The 19698-nt window shown below is 42.4% G+C and overlaps 1 protein-coding gene across 5 annotated transcripts in view; it reads right to left on the minus strand.

Annotated features, from left to right (window-relative positions):
• REPS2 (RALBP1 associated Eps domain containing 2) overlaps nt 1–13324 on the minus strand; it is a 117501-nt gene extending 104177 nt beyond the window's left edge. For all 5 annotated transcript variants that reach the window (XR_005262566.2, XR_011805230.1, XM_038172938.2 and 2 more), the window contains exon 1: nt 13038–13324. Coding sequence is in view for 3 of the 5 variants with exons in the window: in XM_038172938.2 (XP_038028866.1) it covers nt 13038–13253 (216 nt within the window). In the remaining 2 variants the exon portion in view is untranslated. The remainder of the gene's footprint in view (nt 1–13037) is intronic.
• Between the last annotated feature and the right edge of the window lie 6374 nt (nt 13325–19698).

Below are 19698 nucleotides of genomic sequence, written 5' to 3' on the forward strand. Positions count from 1 at the left end.
AGCCTAATCTTATTTCAAAACCAGGCCAAAATAATCCGAACCCATGACACGGGAAATTGGCAAATTTTAGATTACATTAAGAAAGGTGAAGTGGAATAAGCAGCAATAAAGGAAGCTGTAAGTTATTTCTGTGATCGTTTTTGAGCTGAAACCATGCAATTACGTAGGAAATGGCAAGACCTTTCAGGAGAACGTGCCCATGGGTAGTGATGTAATGGTAACAGGAAGACCACTAGCTGCAGGTCATTCTCAGCAGCAGATGAAACCCCACGTTGCATAAAGAGCTGGGTGGCACGTTAAGCAAGATCCTTGTGGAGAACCAGAGGAAAGACGCTTTCCCCATAGTGTACATTACATGTTCAGAAACTCAAGTGTGTTGTCAGCCCTTTAAGCAGTTAAAAAACAGATGTGAAATGCTGACAGTCTACCTTGGTATCTAATGAGACCGATGTGTGTACACACAAGGATATAAATAACATGCATATTCTGCTCGCAACCTTGGCAATAAATTAACTACTCTTGCTGTGAAGAAAAGATCTGAGCATTCCCGCTGCAGAGGAATACTTCCAGTACGATGCTTGTAGCAATTCTCCCAGGCGGACCACAAGGAAAGGCTAAGTCAACAGAGTGAAATATATCATAATAAGGTATAAACAGCACGGACAGGCACGTGTCTAACAGAACAGAAACATCAGCAGCAAGCCAAAATAAACAACTTTTATTTCATATTTCATGGGAAGAAAAAGTCATATTAGATTAAAATCCATTAAGCTTTAATGTGGGGAAGTGGTTCACTATGATAATGTGTATTATTAGTTAATGATACAAAACTGCTTTTCCTTGGAACTACACAACTCTGGTAACACTCTTTCATTACAAAACTATTGCCTCACCTGTTTTATAGCAACAGTGACCTGTTTTTGAAATGCCTTAATGTTCTTCTGCGTAAGAAAATTGTTGTACAGTGTTGCTTGGAAGAAGTGTTGTCTTGCAAAATTATTCAAATATTTATCATTGGCTCAAATGACTTAATTTCTTGGGACAAACTTAGTGCTTCTCTGAGCTCTGTAGAGTCACATACTGATTATGTCACACGACTAGAAAGTGCTGTGGAAACTGCAGAAACACTGTTTTAGCCAATTTGACCACAGAAAGGTCCTACAACTACTTAAGGCACCATATTTTACCAGAATTCCTATATCCTGGTTTAGAAACCCTATACATATCCCAGTATCAATCCAGATCATGGAAAAATTAGATAGCACTTCTAATCCATTACTTTAAAAGTGTCTACAGTCCTTGACACATTGTTCCTCACTAAAATATGTCAAACACTCTCCTATTTTTGAAACTTAACTTACACTTGGGTGTCTAGAAGGTTACTAGGACCCAAATATTGCTGTGTCTCAGTATAAATTCGGCTGTTACTGACATTTGTATTTAAACACTACCAAATACTTTAACCTATATGGTGCATTAAAAAAAAAAAGCTTAACACACTTACTCTCCACTTTTGCTCTTTTAAATGTTTCTTCTACTAAGAGATATTCACTTTAAGACCTGTTCTTCAGTAACTGAGTGCCCTGTTTTGCTGTAGGGTTTAAATTCAGTGATTATACTGACACAAAGTGCCTTGCTAGACTGAACTCAAGAGTCTTTCACACACATCGCCTGCAATCAAATATGTATACAGTAAATAACATGGTCTTTTTTTTTTTTTAAATAAATAAAAAAAAAAGCAGATGAGTGTTTTCTAAAAAGAAATAATCCTTCAGAGAATAACCTCCTCAAGGAGGGTCCAGATTTAGACTAGTTCAAATAAAAGGTATAATTACTATGATACAGCTGAGAACAGAGAGAGAGAAGAAAAATAAGTGACAGGTAACTCAGTGTAAATAACAATAAGAATTATTTTCCTGCTGACATCAGTATTGGCTGGTGCTGCTCCTTCTTGTCCTGAGACAATATTTGCCCTGACTAGTTGCACTGTGCAGTGCCAGGTGCTGAAGACTGTGACATCCAAGCTGCCATTCAGGTTCCTTCCTCTCCAAACACTCAAAACACTTTTTGAAAGGCATGACTTCATAGATGTATTACTTTACAAGTATAATACATCTCCAGAATACGAACGTGGTGCTGTTCTTTTAAAAAGTCCCCACTTAAGCATGGGTAGCAGCAGGTTTACAAGTGCAATAAAAAATAAATCCAAGCATGCTTTTTGTTGAAGTGGTTTAACACATGGGGTGTGGAAAACAGAAACGAATAGACCCTCAGCTAACTCCGGTGCTACAACATGAGATTGCATTAACATAAACAGGATAAGATGTGTGATTTTTTTTTTTATTTTGCCTTTTATTTTTTATTTTTAAACTACTGATAGGCTTTTTATGGCACTTCTCTCAAGGACTCCTTGGGAAGCTTCAGCCATCAGCATAATTTTAAACCTTACGTTACCCCCTTTTTACAGGTTACCAGGTTCCAGTCCGTTTCATGCTCTATCTGCAGCCAACATTTATATTTATAACCTGCTCATCACCATGGTATCTACAGCATCTAATAAAAACCAGAAACAAGCAGCTTCCTGGTCTCTGCCTTTCATTATTCAACAACAGAGAACAGCAGTTAACAATGAAATTGGGATTTATTTATTTTTGCCTTCTGGTCTCCTCCCAAACCAGATATTCCTCAACGTGCACCTGGCTGCCTCTTTCAAGCCTCCCTCCTCTCCAGCCTCTTCCACAGCCACAGCTTTGAACGAGTTTCACTGCCGTCCTTCTACATCCTAGCACTCTCATACTTGGATAATGTCTCCACTTACATTGTTATAATGGGAAAAAGTTTCAGTCTACCTGTTCTTTATGCTTCCTACCAAAAACGTTAAAGAGATCAAATTATGAGAAGCGCAAGAAGGTGTTGGAAGGCATCAGCATTGCAGTTACCACACCAGAAAGGAACCAGGCCAATAACTGAGCAGCCACACCACTATGATTTAGAGAAAAATACTATCACTCTGGAAATGCCTTGCATTCAGTTTTTGTTTCTTCCTCTGTTTAAGAATGGATTTAGTGTATTTTGGGTCCGAAGAAGAATTTTCAAGATGCCTTTTTACCATTAAAGCTGAATTCAGAGTTTACAGAAGAGAAGATTTGATGGCAAGGAATGTTACTGTCTACATGGGACACATCCCCACAGCTAAAAATAACATTTCTAGCAGCTACAATTATCTAGGTCTTCCAAAACTTCAGCAATGATAGAGAAAACTCATTCTTCAGAAATTTAAACTTTTTACCTCTCACTTCTCAGAATGAAAATCAGTTATGGACAACTCTGCACTGAAGATCTGATATTTGGTGCCTCCTAGTCCTCCTCCCTTTATAATTAAAATAATTATTTTATTTATTAAAATATTAAAACAAGAAAAGAAATGGGACATTCTGAAGGCAGTGGTACAAAGTGCTTCAAGTAGCTAAAAATCACAACAGTTAGTATCCAAGAAGTGATGACAAATGGATAAATACTCTTCAGATAGATGGCAGTGACCAGATCTAGTTATCTTGAACTAAACTAATCGAAAATACTGCAAAATCTTGAGTTTCATCCTGAAAGAACATTCAAATTCCAATGAGATTTTCAAGTTTCTCCTTGAAATATTTTGTTCTAGGATGCATTAATATTAAAGTACCACAGAATCTTGTGGAAGCTGTAGTTTTGACAGTTCACACCCTTGCTCTCACAGTTGCTCAGCAGACCACATCCAAGAGCTGCCTGGCCACCACCACAGCTCCACCTAACAGCAGAATCAGTCTAACCAACAGGAAGGACCAAGAGATGATGTACGTAAATGATTTCCTTCCCAAAACTTACCCATTTAAGATGCCACAGTGCTTTAACACCTAAGCAGTTCAAAACAATGTGCTTTGATTTGGTTCAGTAAATTATAGGTTTTTAAACATTTCCAAATCAACTTCTTTTGTGACCATTTCTCACATTTAACTCTGCTTCAGAAAGAAGAAAGCCTGGCTTTTTACATGGAAATGTAACTCTGGGTTTTATTCCACTTTGCAGAGAAAATGAGACCCTACTAATATAGAGGAAAACAGAGACTGATGCATTTTTGCCACAAAGAGAAACCACATAAAGCCTGTTATCTCCTGTTATGATCTCCCATCATAATCTTTTTTTTTTTTTTCCTAGAGTAAGCCTTTTTCTTCTGAATTTGCTGTGATGTGATTTTCTAGACAGGCAGCCCCAAAAAATCTTGATGCTCCCTGCACCAATCCCGTTTTATCACATTTGACACATTTCCTGAGTTCATTTCCTTAGTGCTTACAGCAGGTACTTTTTAAAGCAATGCAGCAAATATCTAAACACTACTCTCTTCAGTTGTGCATTTATCTTAATCCATACCACAAAAATTAAAATCGTCTTTCATTGAAATGTATGTATTGTTTTTATATGACTGAAAAGTTGTCAAAAGACTTAACTGGAAGCATACCATTTTAGCTGATAACTTCATTGCATATAGTAGCGCATTCAGAGGACCCTTCCTGCCCTTTCTTGACCTTATACCTTATTAACCTACAGTTTGAATCAACACATCACTTGGAAAAGCATCTTAAATTTCTCTCTTCTACATCACTAAACTAAAACCGAAAATTATCATCATGTCAACCAACATGCTTGCACTTAATGTGTTGAAATGCATCATTCAGTCAGCAAGAGCCTACTTGGTTTGTGTCTAAACCAAGTGTTCATCCTCAATTCTGCTAAAGAACACAGGACTCTATAGCAGCCACATTGTACAGAGTCAAAGATTACATCATCTCCACTGCTCATGCACAGTACGAGAGCATTTAATAGCACATTTAATATCATGGCTTGTATTTGCATTTCTATCCGTAGATAGTAAAGGAAAGGCAGCCTACATCTATTAAAACAGAAAGATGCTCTTATAAGGGCAGCAGTCATTCCAGGAGGAGGGAAAGCAAAATAAATGTATATATAAATCACACTATTGAGTTGTTTTTGCCTCCCTCCCCATTTACTTTTATTTTTGGCCTTTGAAACTTCTAAGTACTTCACCTTTTACTCTTCCACTGCTGTTACTGTTGGTAACAAAATAATTCTGACTGTATTTGTCAGCCCAGAGTTCTCATCTTGTTTTGCAGAAGACTAGACACATTGTTTTATTCTGAAAGAGCATCATATTGGCTTTCCATAGGCCATCATTGTGTAAATTATGCCATAAGCAAAGAATGCATGAAACGTGAAACATTACCTATGCCAAAGCTGATCTAATGTTCCCTGGTATGGAAAGAGAGACTTTCAGAAGAGGGAAAAATAATAATAATAATAATAATACGAAAGGCTGATGCCAAAACCACTTGAAATTTATAACAATAATACAGCAACACTACAGACATTTGCGATTGAAGATAGAACTCAGCTTCATGATTCATACGGTAATGAGCAAGCAGACACTACAGGCCATGTACAGACAGCTTAAATTCAGGCTCAGCCACATGTTTCCCATTAGCAGACTCTAAATTTTCAGTGCCACCACGCCAATGGGAATTTTAAGTTCTGGATCCAGCATTTCAAGTATGACTCTGCTCAAAGGACTGGTTCTTTGCCATCTCCTGGTGCAGAAGAGGACCAGCTGAGTTGCGCATGAAGATTACAGGACTATGCAGATGCAAACAGGAGATACTGGAAGAACCATCTGCAGGTTTTTTGGATGGGGGAGGCTGCTCAGGGCATTGGAAGGAAAAATAAAGGAGAAGAACACAGCAACTAAAAACACACTTTGGAAGCCAGGCTGTTCAAAGCTTCTCAAGACCCTTTCTTAAAAGGCAATCCCAAGCCACCTTGCTCCATGCAGGGCACCCTTGCAGCTGTGCACAGTAATTTATATTCATTAGGAAGACCACTGAGTGACTCATGCAGGGACAAGAGACCATTTAACAAGCAGCATGTAACTTGGGGCAGTATAAGCAGGCCTCGATCCAGCTGGCGAGACCTCACACCCAACTGCAGGCCTCGCCACTGCCAAGTGAACCTCGGGCCTTCCTCCCGCTCACGAACAGGCTGGACACACTCAGAAGGTTGTTAACACCTTCCACTGGCCTACTCTAATCCCCTGCCCCTCAGTTAAAGCACATCATGCCGTTTATAGAGTGGTTTTAGGCTAGCACAGCACTGCAGGGCCAGCTTGCTCAGAAGCAAGAGCCACACACACATGGCTGCCATCCCCACAGCACCTGCCAGCCCTCGCCCAGGCAAGGGGACACCAGCGCATAATTCTTTTTTGTTGTTTTTAATGAATGATAACATTTTTGTTTTTATTAATAAGTAGTACATTTAATCAAATCTAAGCCGCTATATGTACCTTACTATGAATCTTAATTTTTATTTTGCAAGCAATTTGATTTTTTTATGTTCTTTAATAGATACACCTACCTGCGTAGGTACAACCCACCTGTGATTTATGCAAAGATAAATCTAGATGAAAACTGGAATTCATTTAAAAATAAACAGACTATTTTCATCTGCTAGAAAAACTATGTATTTCTTATGTTTACAAACACTTGGAAGTTTATAAAAACATTTTCTGTTTTAAATATTTTCCTAAATAAATTAAGTGTAATCTGCAGTTAGTGCTTTAGCTGATTATTTCTGGTCACTGCGTCCTACAAGTAACAGCACTAATAGATCTCATCCTCCCACATGCTTCCACCTCATTACCATATCTGAACTGCATAAGAACAACCAAGTTCTTCCCAACAGAGTTTTCAGCTTGTATGCAGCGGTCACTAAACAATGCTGCTGAAATACACTGGAAAGGGGAAAGTCTTCCCTCTGTTCAGGAAGAGGAGGTTGTTATTGTCCAACAGTTGGTTTTCTACTCCAGCAACCTTTTGTAGTCAATTATGCACTAGCTCATCCACTGAACTTCTGAAGACAAACAAATGAACTAGTATGCATTGCTTATTAATTTTTTATTTTTCTACATTGTCAGTATGTTTACATGTTAATACATCAAAGAATCTTGCTTTACAGATATTATACCAAATGTATTTCACAATTCATCGTATTTTAAATTTAAATAGGTTATTTATTGTGATTTTTTTGTCACAGAAATGCTTACTCTGTCTTTCATGAATCTGTCTCTGCTAAGTTTTTCGGCTCTCCTAAATTCATGCTTTGAGTTCACACCAACCCTGTTTTATGGGGGTATCTGCACTATATTCCCCCACTGAAGCAGGTGAGTTGCAACACAGATTGTGAACACCAAGTCAGTCTGCAGGCAAACATCAGAATAATGACAGGATGTTGCTGCAGATAAATACAAAAAAGCAAGAGGTTATATTCAACTGTTTAGTGAACCCACTGCACTTACACAAGTATCATGACAAAAGCACTCATTTAAAAAAAAAAAAATTCTTCATCATCATTGCTTTATTCTGCAGCACTCTCTCATAGAATGAAAGTTATTCATTTTCATCCCAATGGACCTTTTTCCTCCATCCCTCCTGTACAGTTATTTTAAATCACTGGTGGAGCAAAGCATTATTGTACTGGAAAATAAAATAATGAATCCATACTTAGTTGTAATGAAGGTCAATTAATGAAGGCTACAGGTCTTGACCAGGCTATTTGTAATCATCAGCGGGAAGTCTATGTCAAGCAGGTTCAGAAGTCTCTGGTTTTACAGCGTGACTTGAAACACACTTGAGAAGAACCAGCTTCTATTTTTTTTTTTTTACTGCACATCTCAACAATGAGGCACTCTGAACTAAGCAGTAAGCAGTGACTGCTAAGTGACAGTTTAAACTGTCCAACAACAGTTGAAAGATGTACCAGGAACTCTGAATGTTTTTTAATGGAATATATTGTTAAGACTGCTTCGGGTGGAATTTTGCCCTTTACCTTGGTACAATTTAGATTTTTTAATTATTTGTTTTTAAATACTACTACTATGTTTTTTACATCTGGGTTTTGGATGCTCTTACACGTCTGCTTGTGACTCTTGAAAGGCAATGACAGTCTGGGGGATTGTGGCCAGAAGTCCTGATACTGAAATGTCAAATTTTCTTTTCTTGCTGTATCACTTACATAAAATTGTACCTCCCTTTTGTTTCTTCCTGACTCAAAGATGTCAGCTGGATGTAATTTCTCCATGTGCCCTCCTAGCTAACACAGCTTCTTCGATGTGCTTGCTGTTCATCGTTCAGCTCAATTGTATTTCCAGCACTGAGAACAGCTTAATGCCAAATTCTGTACAGGGGCACAACAGAGTGAATTTTACCTTTTGTGAAGTAACAATAACTCTAGACTTTCCTCACTTGAAAAGCTCATATTTTAACTGCCATCAGTTCTTATTCTTTTCTGCCTAGAGAAACTGTTTTAAGCTAACACCGCCCCAGCTATCGTGCAGGTAGTAATTTATGCTTATGAAAAATAAATGATAGAAAAGCCAACCCTTTACTGGCACTTTTCCAATGAAATAGAATCTTAGCAACTTTTTTCTTTTTTTTTTTTTTAATCTATTCACACTTCTGCTTTTGAACACAACAGGACGGTTAAACAATTCAGAGTAACTATAGAGACAAGTCACCAAAATAACTCATGGACCATGCAGAGGAAAAGCAAGACTGAATTCCCTATTCACACAGAACTGGAAGGAGAGGTCCAACTAAAAAAAAGCAGTGTCTGTGTAGCTCCAGAGTCATACAATTAGTACTTGTCAACCTCGGAGCTCGAAATAACTCAGTTTGTTCATTTGTAGAGGAAAGAATGCATTTTCTTAATAAAATTGGATCTCTGTGCTGATACTGCAAGTCCACAACTAAAATTAAGGTTTATAAAACCAGGAATTAAAGATACCATCACACAACCAAGTGGGAATTAATTAAATACGTGAAAAACTAATCAGATAAGGAGTTCAGTGTACAACTTGAGCCTCATCCTTAGTTAAAATCTTCAGAGATTCACAGTAATACTGGCAAACAGCAGAATTACCACAAGGCACCTCCTCTTTGCAGACCAGTGGGTAATAACTGTATAAAGCACTCTTTTATCTGAAATCCATGCAAACATCAGTCCATTGGTACTTGGCATACCTAACGAAAGCACTTTGGGATCACGGAGTCAATAAGCAGAGGCTGTCCTCACCGACAGCTAGCTTTAAAATTGGATCACGCCTCATTGCCACAGTTGAAACAAGGCTAAATGGCCACTGCTGCCACTTGTGGCACGGGGGTTACTACGGAGAGACTCATCCCTTATCCCCAGAGAGAGTTTTCCCTTGCAGGCATGCAAATCTTGCTGTCATCTCCTCATGGTCATCAGTGGTGCCGTGCCTCCTGCCTGAGATGCAATCGTGCAAACATTTATTTTTCATGCATGTTTTTTCTTTGCGCAAATTCTTTTTCCTTCTATTATGAGTCAAAACATAGGGAACATCCCTTCCAACTGGACCAACGCTAAATTTATATGTGGCTGATGCCATTCAGTTTCCTCTATTTCTGAGCCTATGTAACAGCATGGCACATGACTAGCCTGTTCCTTCCTCCCCTGACATAAATATTAAAAATAAACAATCCTAGCATGGATCTTTCAGGCAAGAGACTGTAGACATTTCACAGAGTTATTTTAAAAGACCCTGGTGAAAGATTCGCCCCAGGCTCTGTGCAAGCCTAAATAAAACCTTCGTGGTGCTGCCTTTCAGCACACCAAAGGCTTCCTCTACACAGGGAGGAATGGACATGGTCCTGGGCAGCCTGCTCTGCACGTCCCTGCCTGAGCAAGGGGTTGGACCCAGTGACCTCCAGAGGTCCCTGCCAGCCTCTGCCATGAGTCTGTATGATTACACAGCCCACAAAAATCACGCTGCCCTGTCCCTGCTGTGCCCTTCCCAGACCTGTCAAGCGTCTTACATTTTTAATTCCAGTTATAACTCCAACCATTTTTCCAGAACTGAAATAACTCCTGCTGAGTTCGCTCCCTGGCCCCTTCTCTAAAGCAAGTTAAATTGCTACAGCCTCTGCTGTACTCTATGGTCCTGCAGAATAGCTGATTTTAATGAGTCTGTGTGTAATGAATCTGTGTTCAAGCACTTCATTCTTAGCAAGACTCAGGGCTCTCGGGTGCACACCATCTGCTCCTTCTGACCTGGCCACTCTTGGATTTTTTCCTATTTAAACCAGCATTTCCTCTTCTGGCATGTACTCTGATGTTACCTGCTCCCTGCTACCTAGCCTATTTCATCTAAATTACCTCCTGGATTGAGCCAATGAACCTTCAACCGAACAAAACCATGCCTCTTCGCTGTTTGGGAGCACACGTCCTTGTTTTTCCCCACAGGAATTGCCATATCCAACAGCGGGGCTTCCACCTCGCTGCACCCACAGCACCTTTGTCGGGACTGCAAACCCTGACGCTGCATTCAAGGAAGGTGGAAGGAGATTTCCCACAGCTCCTGTGAGCATCCTCCCAACCAACAAGAAACCTCCATCAAACACTGTATCACGAAAGGCTCCCTCTTTCTCACAGCTTTATCCCACTTACTACACAAGCACAAAACCTTGAAGGCAACGGCACAGGTTCAGCACTTTGCCGTGGCACCAAACGCCAGTTCTGGAAGCACAGCATTCAGTAAAGCCACTCCTCGTGAATACCTTGAGGACAAAAATGCTTAAGTCACGCAGAGCTTACAAAATGGTCCACGGCCACCTCCTGCTGTAGCCCATTTAAGGGCCGGGAAATGGTGCTCAGTACCTTCTGTACTGCACAAGCTCAGCTCACTTGAAATCCGGAGTCATTTTCCAATCCAAATCTCCACATTTCCGACATGACAAAACCCAGCACGACCATTTCTTGATGGCTCTGTAGAGATGCCAGCTTATGAAGCACTAATTGTGACAGATGGGGATTTTGAAAGGATATGTTTTGTTTTGAGAAAACTTCATGGTCAACAGTCATTTCAAAGAAAGCATGTTATCTTAACCCAAATGAGTTGCCTCTGCCTAAAACGGGTGTTCCCAGCACTAGCAGAAAACAGCTACCATGAACTGCTGTGCCTTGTTTCCACAATTATTAGAATGGTACTGTTTATTTTTTAAACAAAACTATGAAATTTCGTTTTTGGAGGATAACAAAAGACAAAGTGTCATCACATATCCCAGGAAAATCAATGTTGTGGTTTTTCCCATATCAGAAGATCCACGTTTCCATTTTTTTTTCATTATGGCAACTCATTTTTTCTTCAGTTCCAGTAAACGTTAGTAAGAATACCTGACAGCAGTGGGCTTGGTGGATAGGAGCTCCAGCCACAGACCACAGCTTCACTGTGATTAGTGCCATATAAACAAGAGGGGCAGGGCAGGAAGGAAGAAGAGAAACAACCCCAGATCCCAAAGGTCTTATTATCCTGAAGATTCCTGAAGCCAATTACAAAGTTGTTTCCCAGTAACGTTCTCCTCACATCATAAATATACCTGGAAATAATCTAAAATATTGAAAAAAGAAAAAAAAAAAAAAAAAAGAATACCAAAACATTTCCAGGCTTAAGTCACACGTTACAATCCAAACAAACTCCAAAGAAACCCCCAGAACGGACTGTGATAATATGACAACCAAATTCATTTAAATGATAGGATAAGGATCTATGTAATAAAACTAAGAGTTTTTTTTCTGTAACTCTTTGGAAAATGAAATGGCTAATACCAAAGCCACAGAACTTTACCAATAGGGCTTTAATACACTTCTTTAGTATGCTGTTATTTGAAATTAGATGCCCTCTCCTTCCTCTTTGCAAGGACCTGCTCTTGGTGCTGGATCTGTGATACCTTTGCCTTCCCATGAACTTCCCTGCAGGTCGAAGGCCACGGTGTGACTGCAAACAAAGCACTGATCAGCTGCGGTTTGTATGTCTGGTAAACAGTGCAAGTAAGAGGGGAAAAGCATCCTCTCAATATCACATTTTTCATTCAGAGTCACCTAGGTAATACGGATTTATACAAAATAAAGTTGTTGAGAGACGACCTGGCAGTCAGGAAAGCGAGTGGAGGAGCAGTCCTGTTCCCTCAGGCTAGCTGTAACTACACTTCAGCCCCACTTTGACATGATTTTTTTCTGCTTGAAAATTTCCATCTGTGGGTCAAATCGCCCACCTGCAGGCAGGGAAAAGCAAAAGCCCATGCCTTCAGGGTGGCAGGGAGCAGCACAGCCCTAGCTGCTCCTTGCAGTTGGGAAGGGTTTCGTGGGAGCCCCATCACCTCCGTGGGGAATCGCTGCTGGAGCTCTGCTGCTTGCATGGGCGAGAGTCCCCTGCTTCCTAAATGAATGCATTCAAGTACAGGTGTACTGATGCAACCCCATCGCTTGGTGTCCAGCTGCACTGAAACACCCCTTGAAAATCACAGTGAGGGCAAAACTTGCACACGCTGCATGCCCTCTGCAGCCCGGCCGGCTCTTTGGAGGCAGCTCATGGCATTGCCGAGCTGCCCTGCCTGGGAGGCTGCGTGCAGGCGCGGGGGGCTGCGAACAGCACTGCGGGTACCCCAGGGGCAAGACATGGGGGCAAGGGGCGCAGCGGCCACCCCTAAGGCACCTGGGCAAATGGGGGGGGGGGAGGGAAAGGTGGGTATGTGCAGCAGCAACAGCTTGGCTGGAGATAAGACAAAATAAAAAAAAGAATAAAAAAGAATAAAAATAAAAAGAATAAAAAAGAATAAAAATAAAAAGAATAAAAAAGAATAAAATAAAAAAAGAATAAAATAAAAAAAGAATAAAATAAAAAAATAAAATAAAAAAAAATAAAATAAATGAAATAATAAAGCAGTAAACCAAAACCAAATAAAATAGAGTAAAATGAACCAAACCGCAACGAAACGCAAGAAAACGAAAAGAAACGAAGCAAAGCGCCCGGGAGCCGCAGCCCCGAGCCGCCGTGCCCTCCTCCCGCAGCGCCCGGCCCCGGGGGGTCCGCCCCGCGCCCCGCTCGCCCCCCGGCCGCCCGGAGCCCCCCGACCCACCTGGTGCAGCGTGTCCGGGGGCAGCTGCGAGGCCCGGAACAGCTCGCCCACGCTGCTGCCCCCGGCGGCCGCCTCGGGGGGCGGGCAGCAGCGCGAGAAGAGCTCGGAGTAGCGCTGCTGCTCGCTCTCGCTCAGCGGCAGCCCGGCGGGGGCGGCGGGGGTGGCGGCGGAGGTGGCGGAGGCGGCAGCGGGGCCCCCCGGCGGCCCCGGCTCCATGTCGGGTCGGGGCGGTGCGGGCTGAGCCGCTCGGCGGGCGGCGGGGCCCGAGCCGCCGGGGGAGGCGGGGCGGCGGGAGGGAGGGAGGCGGCGCTGAGGAGGGGAAGGTGCGGCCCTCGCCTCAAGCACCCGGGCGGGTTTTGGGTATCTCCAAAGACGGAGACTCCGCAGTCTCCCTGTCCAGTGCTCAGTCACCCTCACAGTAAAGAAGTGCTGCCTCATGTGGCAATGAAACATGTGGTTCAGTTCATACCCGTGACCCCTTGTCCTATTGCTGGCCACCACTGCGAAGACTTTGGCCCCATCCTCTTTACATTGTCCCCTCAGGTATTTGTAGAGGTTGATCAGATCCCCTCTCAATCTCCTCTAGGCTAAGCAGCCCCAGCTTGCTCGGTCTTTCCTCCTAAAACAGATGCTCCAATCCCTTAAACATCTTCATGGCTCTGCGCTGGACCAACTACTGCAGCTCCATGAATGGTCCTGTTTAGGCCAAGAACCTCCCTAGAAGCCTGTCAGATCACAAAATCCCAGCAGAGAGGCTGCCTGTGGGGTTATGTTGCTTGCCAGGCTCGCCTCTCCTCCCGACACTTCAGCAGACAAATTCAGGGTAAGGTAATTCAGGGTAAGGTAATTCAGCAGACAAGGCATAAGGTAACCAACCTTCACCTTTCACTGAAGGTTGCCTTCGTGAGTGCCAGCAACCCTCTGAAGAGTGAGCATTTCTCCTCCTGAAGGCTCTGGTGCTGACAAGAGGCCTGGCCCCCAAGAAACCAGCTGGCCCCATACCCACTCGCGCTCTCATACCTTTGACAACGCATGACTAAAGCCATTGGTTGTGATCCTGAAATAAAAAATGCTTAGGAAGTCAACATTTTTTAGTTTTTATGTGTTCATTTACTATCTATTCTGGAAAAAAAAAAATAATAATAATTAAAATAATTTAATATACTGTTTTGACTGGAAAATATTAGGGTAGGGTTACTTCAATTAAAGTTGTTATCAATTAATTTGTTTATAAAGCCCCCAAAAAAATCCCACTTGCTAGCACATCACCAGTGTCTTCATAAACAAGAACTATTGTTTCCTTTCAAAATTACTTGATCCTCTCCACACAACGTAGCCATGCCTCCTTCTCAGCACAGAACAGGAGAACCTTTAATTCCTCTAATCCATGACGAACATACATGCCGGTCTTCTCCCTGTCCGCAGTGCTGCACAGGCTGGGATTTGCAGTTACTGCGGGGAGCACAGCTGGTGATCCTGATAAAAGATAGAGGGTGAGGGAACCAATGGTGAAGAAAGCTTTGTTCCTCTAGGGACAGAGGACTGCCGTGGTATTTTGTCATTGTAAGACATATGGTTTGGAGAGGAGGGTGGTTATATCTCAGAAAGTGAATCTTGAAGCCTGACTTGGAAAACTCAGAAAAATTACGCGAATCCTCTCTAGAAGGCATTGCAGAGCAAAGAGTGAGCTGCACCAGGACTGCCCGGTCCTGGAAAGCCCTAAGATGTTCGCCTTCCCTGTGCCTTCAGTCAGGTACAAGGTACCGGTCAGGAAAAGGTACCCGCACAATGGAGATGACATGGGTCATTTTTACCTAACCATAGGCATGTTGAATTATACGGCTCTTGTGAAAATAGGATAATATCTTCAGATTGGCGTGTGGAACTACAGCTGTCTTACAGCTGAACTTGAACGAGAGAGATGTTATTCTGACAGGAAAAAAAAAAAAATGCTGTCAACATCTTGTGCTAATTTTGCATTTTGCTGTGACTGAAGATGCTTGCTGAAATTTGACCATCTCAGTACTTGTGCTACTAATGTCTCACCCTAACAAATTCTCCCTTCTCCGATGCCCCACCAGGCACCACTTGACATTTTGTGATGTGATGGCCTCAATTTTTCTGTTTTTCTACGGAGGGCACGGCAAGGAGATACTGGAAACACCCATTTCCCCTGAACACAACAGTCTGTCTTACCAGCCACACTGCAAACACAAACACAGCTTACAGAGGGTCTAGTGTTCAAAACCAGCCTGCCCTGCTACCGTAACCTCCAAAACTCCAAAGGACCAAACCCCTGCGAGCTGAAGGCAGGGCAACCAGTGCCGCTCCTCTCTCTGCACACAGCAGAGGGGATGGTGCCATCCCTCGGTGCCAGCTGTGAGCTGAGCACCCCGTGGGGCTGAGCACACCTTCAGGTCTGCCTGACACAGATTGTAAGAACTGGGGCACCCCAAGAAACCATGCGTGTGTGCCAAGGATGTGCAAAGCATAACGTCAGTGGAAATATTTGCCTGCGGTACGTGGTAGTCCGCCAGTACAACCTTTCGATAGTGGCCTCATCCCCCTCTCTCTACGCTGGTATTGACAGACATCGCATGTCTGAAGTTCTTGTGAGGGCACATTAGTTCAGGCTGAGAGGCACCCAGTGGTGACAGAAGCCCTGCTGGTACCGTAGGAAGATGGTTTAAACCTTCCTGTTTACAGGGAAGTTGTGATGTCATTATAGGCTACAAGTGTTTCTTGCAGCTAACAACCTCTACCTATCAGTAAATCAAAACCATGTAAGTATTTATTGTTTGCTGGAAAGAAAAATAATGGCAGTAATGTAAACTGGATTGAAATCCGACTTATCAAAGTATGCTTTAGATCTGTGTGTGGTCCTCCTTTCCTCCCTGCCTCCCCACCCAAATAACAACGCAGTGACTTATTCTAAAAACAGCCAGCAGCAGTCCGGCAAACAATTCCTTGATCAAGTGTGGGAGGGAGATGAAAGTGTTACTGAAAAAAAAAAAAAAAAAAAAAAAAAGAAATGTTCCTTCCAAAGATTTGCTAATAGGAATTGTACTAATATGTATGATTTTTTTTTTCATAATGAAATTGTCAGTATAGTCAGTCATATATAGGACATATAATATGCAATTAACCATAAAAAATCCCTTCTAATATGGTAGTATTTAGGGGATCCTGGGAATATATATTTTATTTTATTTTATTTTATTTTATTTTATTTTATTTTATTTTATTTTATTTTATTTTATTTTATTTTATTTTATTTTATTTTATTTTATTTTATTTTATTTTATTTTTATTTTTTGAGCAGTACGACCCAAAGACCAGTCACTGGAACGTGTACATTATTTCACTTACCATAGGGCTCAGACCGTGTTAAGCCTGCCCTGGCCCAAAAGGCCCAGCTGACAGCTGTGTCCTGTTGACAGTGACAACACCCCGCGTATCACTGGGCGAAGCTTCAGAAACGCAGGCAAATGTTTGGCTGGAAAACTGTCATCTAGATTTTCCCAAATCATTCTGAGTGAATCACACCCCCGGCTACTAATGACATGTTGGGGTTTTTTTATTTGCTTTCTCTGGAAAAGGAGAAAAGGCTTTGGTGACAAGTAGCTGGTTGCGCAGGTTTCATACCCAGGGCATCAAGCATGCTTGGAATGCAGCTGACAGCCTCGTAGAGCCATGTAGCAATTTAGCGTGCAAATACTCTTGCCGAGAGTACAGGTCCCTCATTATTCACATTGCTGCTTGCACGAAGATGTTCCATCTCCAGGAAAAACAGCAGAAATGTTCAGTGAGCTGCAAAATTCGGTTCCTTGTCTTCCACCTTGTTGATGCCTCTAATGCATGAAAAACACCTAAGCAAGAGTAGCAATTTCCTAGCTCTGACCTATTCGTTTTCCAAAATCGGATGGCATCGTAGGTGAAAACTGCCTCCTCTGAGCAGACTGGGGAAGATACAGCTCATGACAGTTTTTTGTCTGTAAGCAGCTGAATCCATAGTAGAGAATAACAACTGAAGCCATAAAATATTTGACAAATATCCACATATTTATTATTTCAGTAGGGAGGAAACGAGGAAAAGATGACCACATACAGCTTTAAAACATACTTTGATAAATCAAATTTCTATCTAGTTTACATAAGTGGCATTATTATTTTTTTTTTCCAGCAAATAATAAATACTTACATTGTTTTGATTTACTGGTATGTAGAGTTTCTTAGTTACAAGAAAGTTTTGAAAGCTTACAATGATATCACAACTAGCTGTGTTTAGAACAGTCTTCATAAAAGTCAAAGTCTTTGTACAAACGCTTAGACATGTAGTATGAGCTTGGAGGCATAAGGCACACATCTTTATAAGATGAAGGCAAAAAATAGTATACTGCTTTTTAAGTAATTTTCCAGAAAGGTACAAGCTCATTTCCATTAATTTCCATCAAAGTCCCTGGTAGTTTGTTTCTTTTAAAATATTGGCTTCACATAAAATTGAAAAACATAATATTTTAGGTGCACATTTGCTGTATTTTTAGTTTTATTTTGAGAGATTATCCACTTCCTTTTATGGTCTATAGATGCGAAAGGTCACTCAGCACACCAAATACTAAAACGTGGTTCCTCTATTGTTTGTGCTTTGATTTAGGGAATTCATGGAGCCTTGAGCTGCAGTCAGTGCATCTGGTTTCAACCAGAACACACTAAACCTTACCACATAGCAGGGCAACACTTCCTAAAGATCTTATCACCATCACCACACCTGAAATCCTGAGCCAAGAAATGCTGCTCAAGGAAGACCTGCACAATCCTGAGAGTCGCATGCAGAAAAACGTAGATTGGTAAGGACGTAGGACTGTCTTCCCCCACAGACGTGAGTTAAAAGAGGGGTCTTGCAGCACAGCCTGAAAGTTAACCGCGTTCTCATGGACAAGGAGGGAGATGTGTGTCATGCAGAAGGGCAATAACGAGAACATAGATAATAATTAAAGAAAATTTCTTAGTGCTTGGTGGGGTGGCTAACGTTCCCTCACTTGTTAAGTCTAATGAACCGCTACTGGCAGCCACGCTGCTAAGTGCATAATCACCACAGAAAGGCAGAGAGACATTACTCATTGCAGGGGAGCCACTAATGCAAAGCAAATGTGTATTTTCCAATTGAAGAGGTAACAATTAAATAAAAAAAAAACACACTGCACATTCACTTTTCTGTGTGTTTTTCAGCTAATTTTCCTCTCAAAACCTTTGCCTTAAGACCTGGAAAAAAAACACCTCTAAGTATTCAGTTACAAGATAACCTGCTGACCATAAAGGGCTTTCAATGCTGCTACTGCGGTCTCATGCTCCGTATGCAGTTTTGACCTAAACGAGTTTCCTTTGGGAAAATAGTATTCCCTTATGCCATTTTCACGGTTACATTTTAACAGAGAAAATAGTCCACCTCGTCCTCTAGGTTAATTCATCAACTTGATATAAAGCACAAACAAATCAGCTGCAAAGTGCTACAGATTCTTCTATCACCACTGAGAGAGGAGATAGCAGCAACAATAAATTATTTTTACTACTAATTTTCCCAGACCAAATACAGCTACAACAGTGTCATTGCACTTGCAGTATCATTGCAGGCGTTTTCTGCAGGAACGTGCAGCATGCCATAACGCTTGTACCTGGGGCATGACACATCTTTTTGTCCACTGGGTTGAGAAAGGGTGCACTTGCACTGCATCGCTTGTTATGCAAAAGCTGCCGTAACTGAAACCCAGCCTGCAACGTGAGAGCAAACTCTACCTCCCAGACCTTGCATGCAGAGAGAGAGAAACACGCAGCTGGCCCGCAGCCACCAGCAGCCGGAGCTGCAGCTCCCTCCTTCGCAGCACTGCACTGTGCCCTCTTTACCTCTCCTAACCCAGCCTGCAAGGCAGGGTTTGCCTGTGAGCAGTGCCAGGAGCTGTGCGGCTGTGTCTGGTGCAGGGCTGGCCAAGTAAATGCTCAGTGCCCTCGGTAAAGCTCAGCCAGCGCTGCTTAGGGACGCGCCAGCTGCAGCCTGGTTGCAGAGCTGCTACTGCATCGTGTGAGCAGCTCCTCTCCCTGCCCAGCTCCCAACAGGTACTTGGGACATTGCTTTGGAAGGAAAGAAACCTGAGAGTCCCGAGTTGCCTTAGTTTGGGTCTGGCGTTGCTTCTCAGCAGTGCAGGAGAAATTCTTGTCGTTTTCTGCAGCAGGGACAGCCTCTGACCATCAGAGCCACAAACAGGAGGCAGCACAGGAAAGATAACGCTGACCACAGCTGGGCTCGTCCAGCCCCTGCTAGCCCAAATGACCTTCATCTCCTGCCTGCTCATGGTCAGCAATCTGCAAGCAGGGGAAGGTAAATCATTGCCCCTCTCCATGCAAAAGGCAGAGCTGCAGGGCAGCACACGGGAGATCCCACATGGATCAGGGAGCTTGACCCTGGCCATAGCAAAGGCAGAGCACAAAGCAGTTTGCAGCACGTCCTCAGGGACTCTTCTCCCATTGAAGGCTCTCACAGTGGAGGGCAAGAAGATCTTCTTCCCAGACCCCTCTTCAAGGTTTGTTTCCTGCTTCCAGAGTTCAGGAAGGAGCACGGCTATCTGGTCAGCTCATCAGAGTACTGCCAGCCTGCTTCCTCACTCAC

This window comes from Anas platyrhynchos, chromosome 1, assembly GCF_047663525.1.
Source record: "Anas platyrhynchos isolate ZD024472 breed Pekin duck chromosome 1, IASCAAS_PekinDuck_T2T, whole genome shotgun sequence".
Taxonomy (NCBI): domain Eukaryota; kingdom Metazoa; phylum Chordata; class Aves; order Anseriformes; family Anatidae; genus Anas; species Anas platyrhynchos.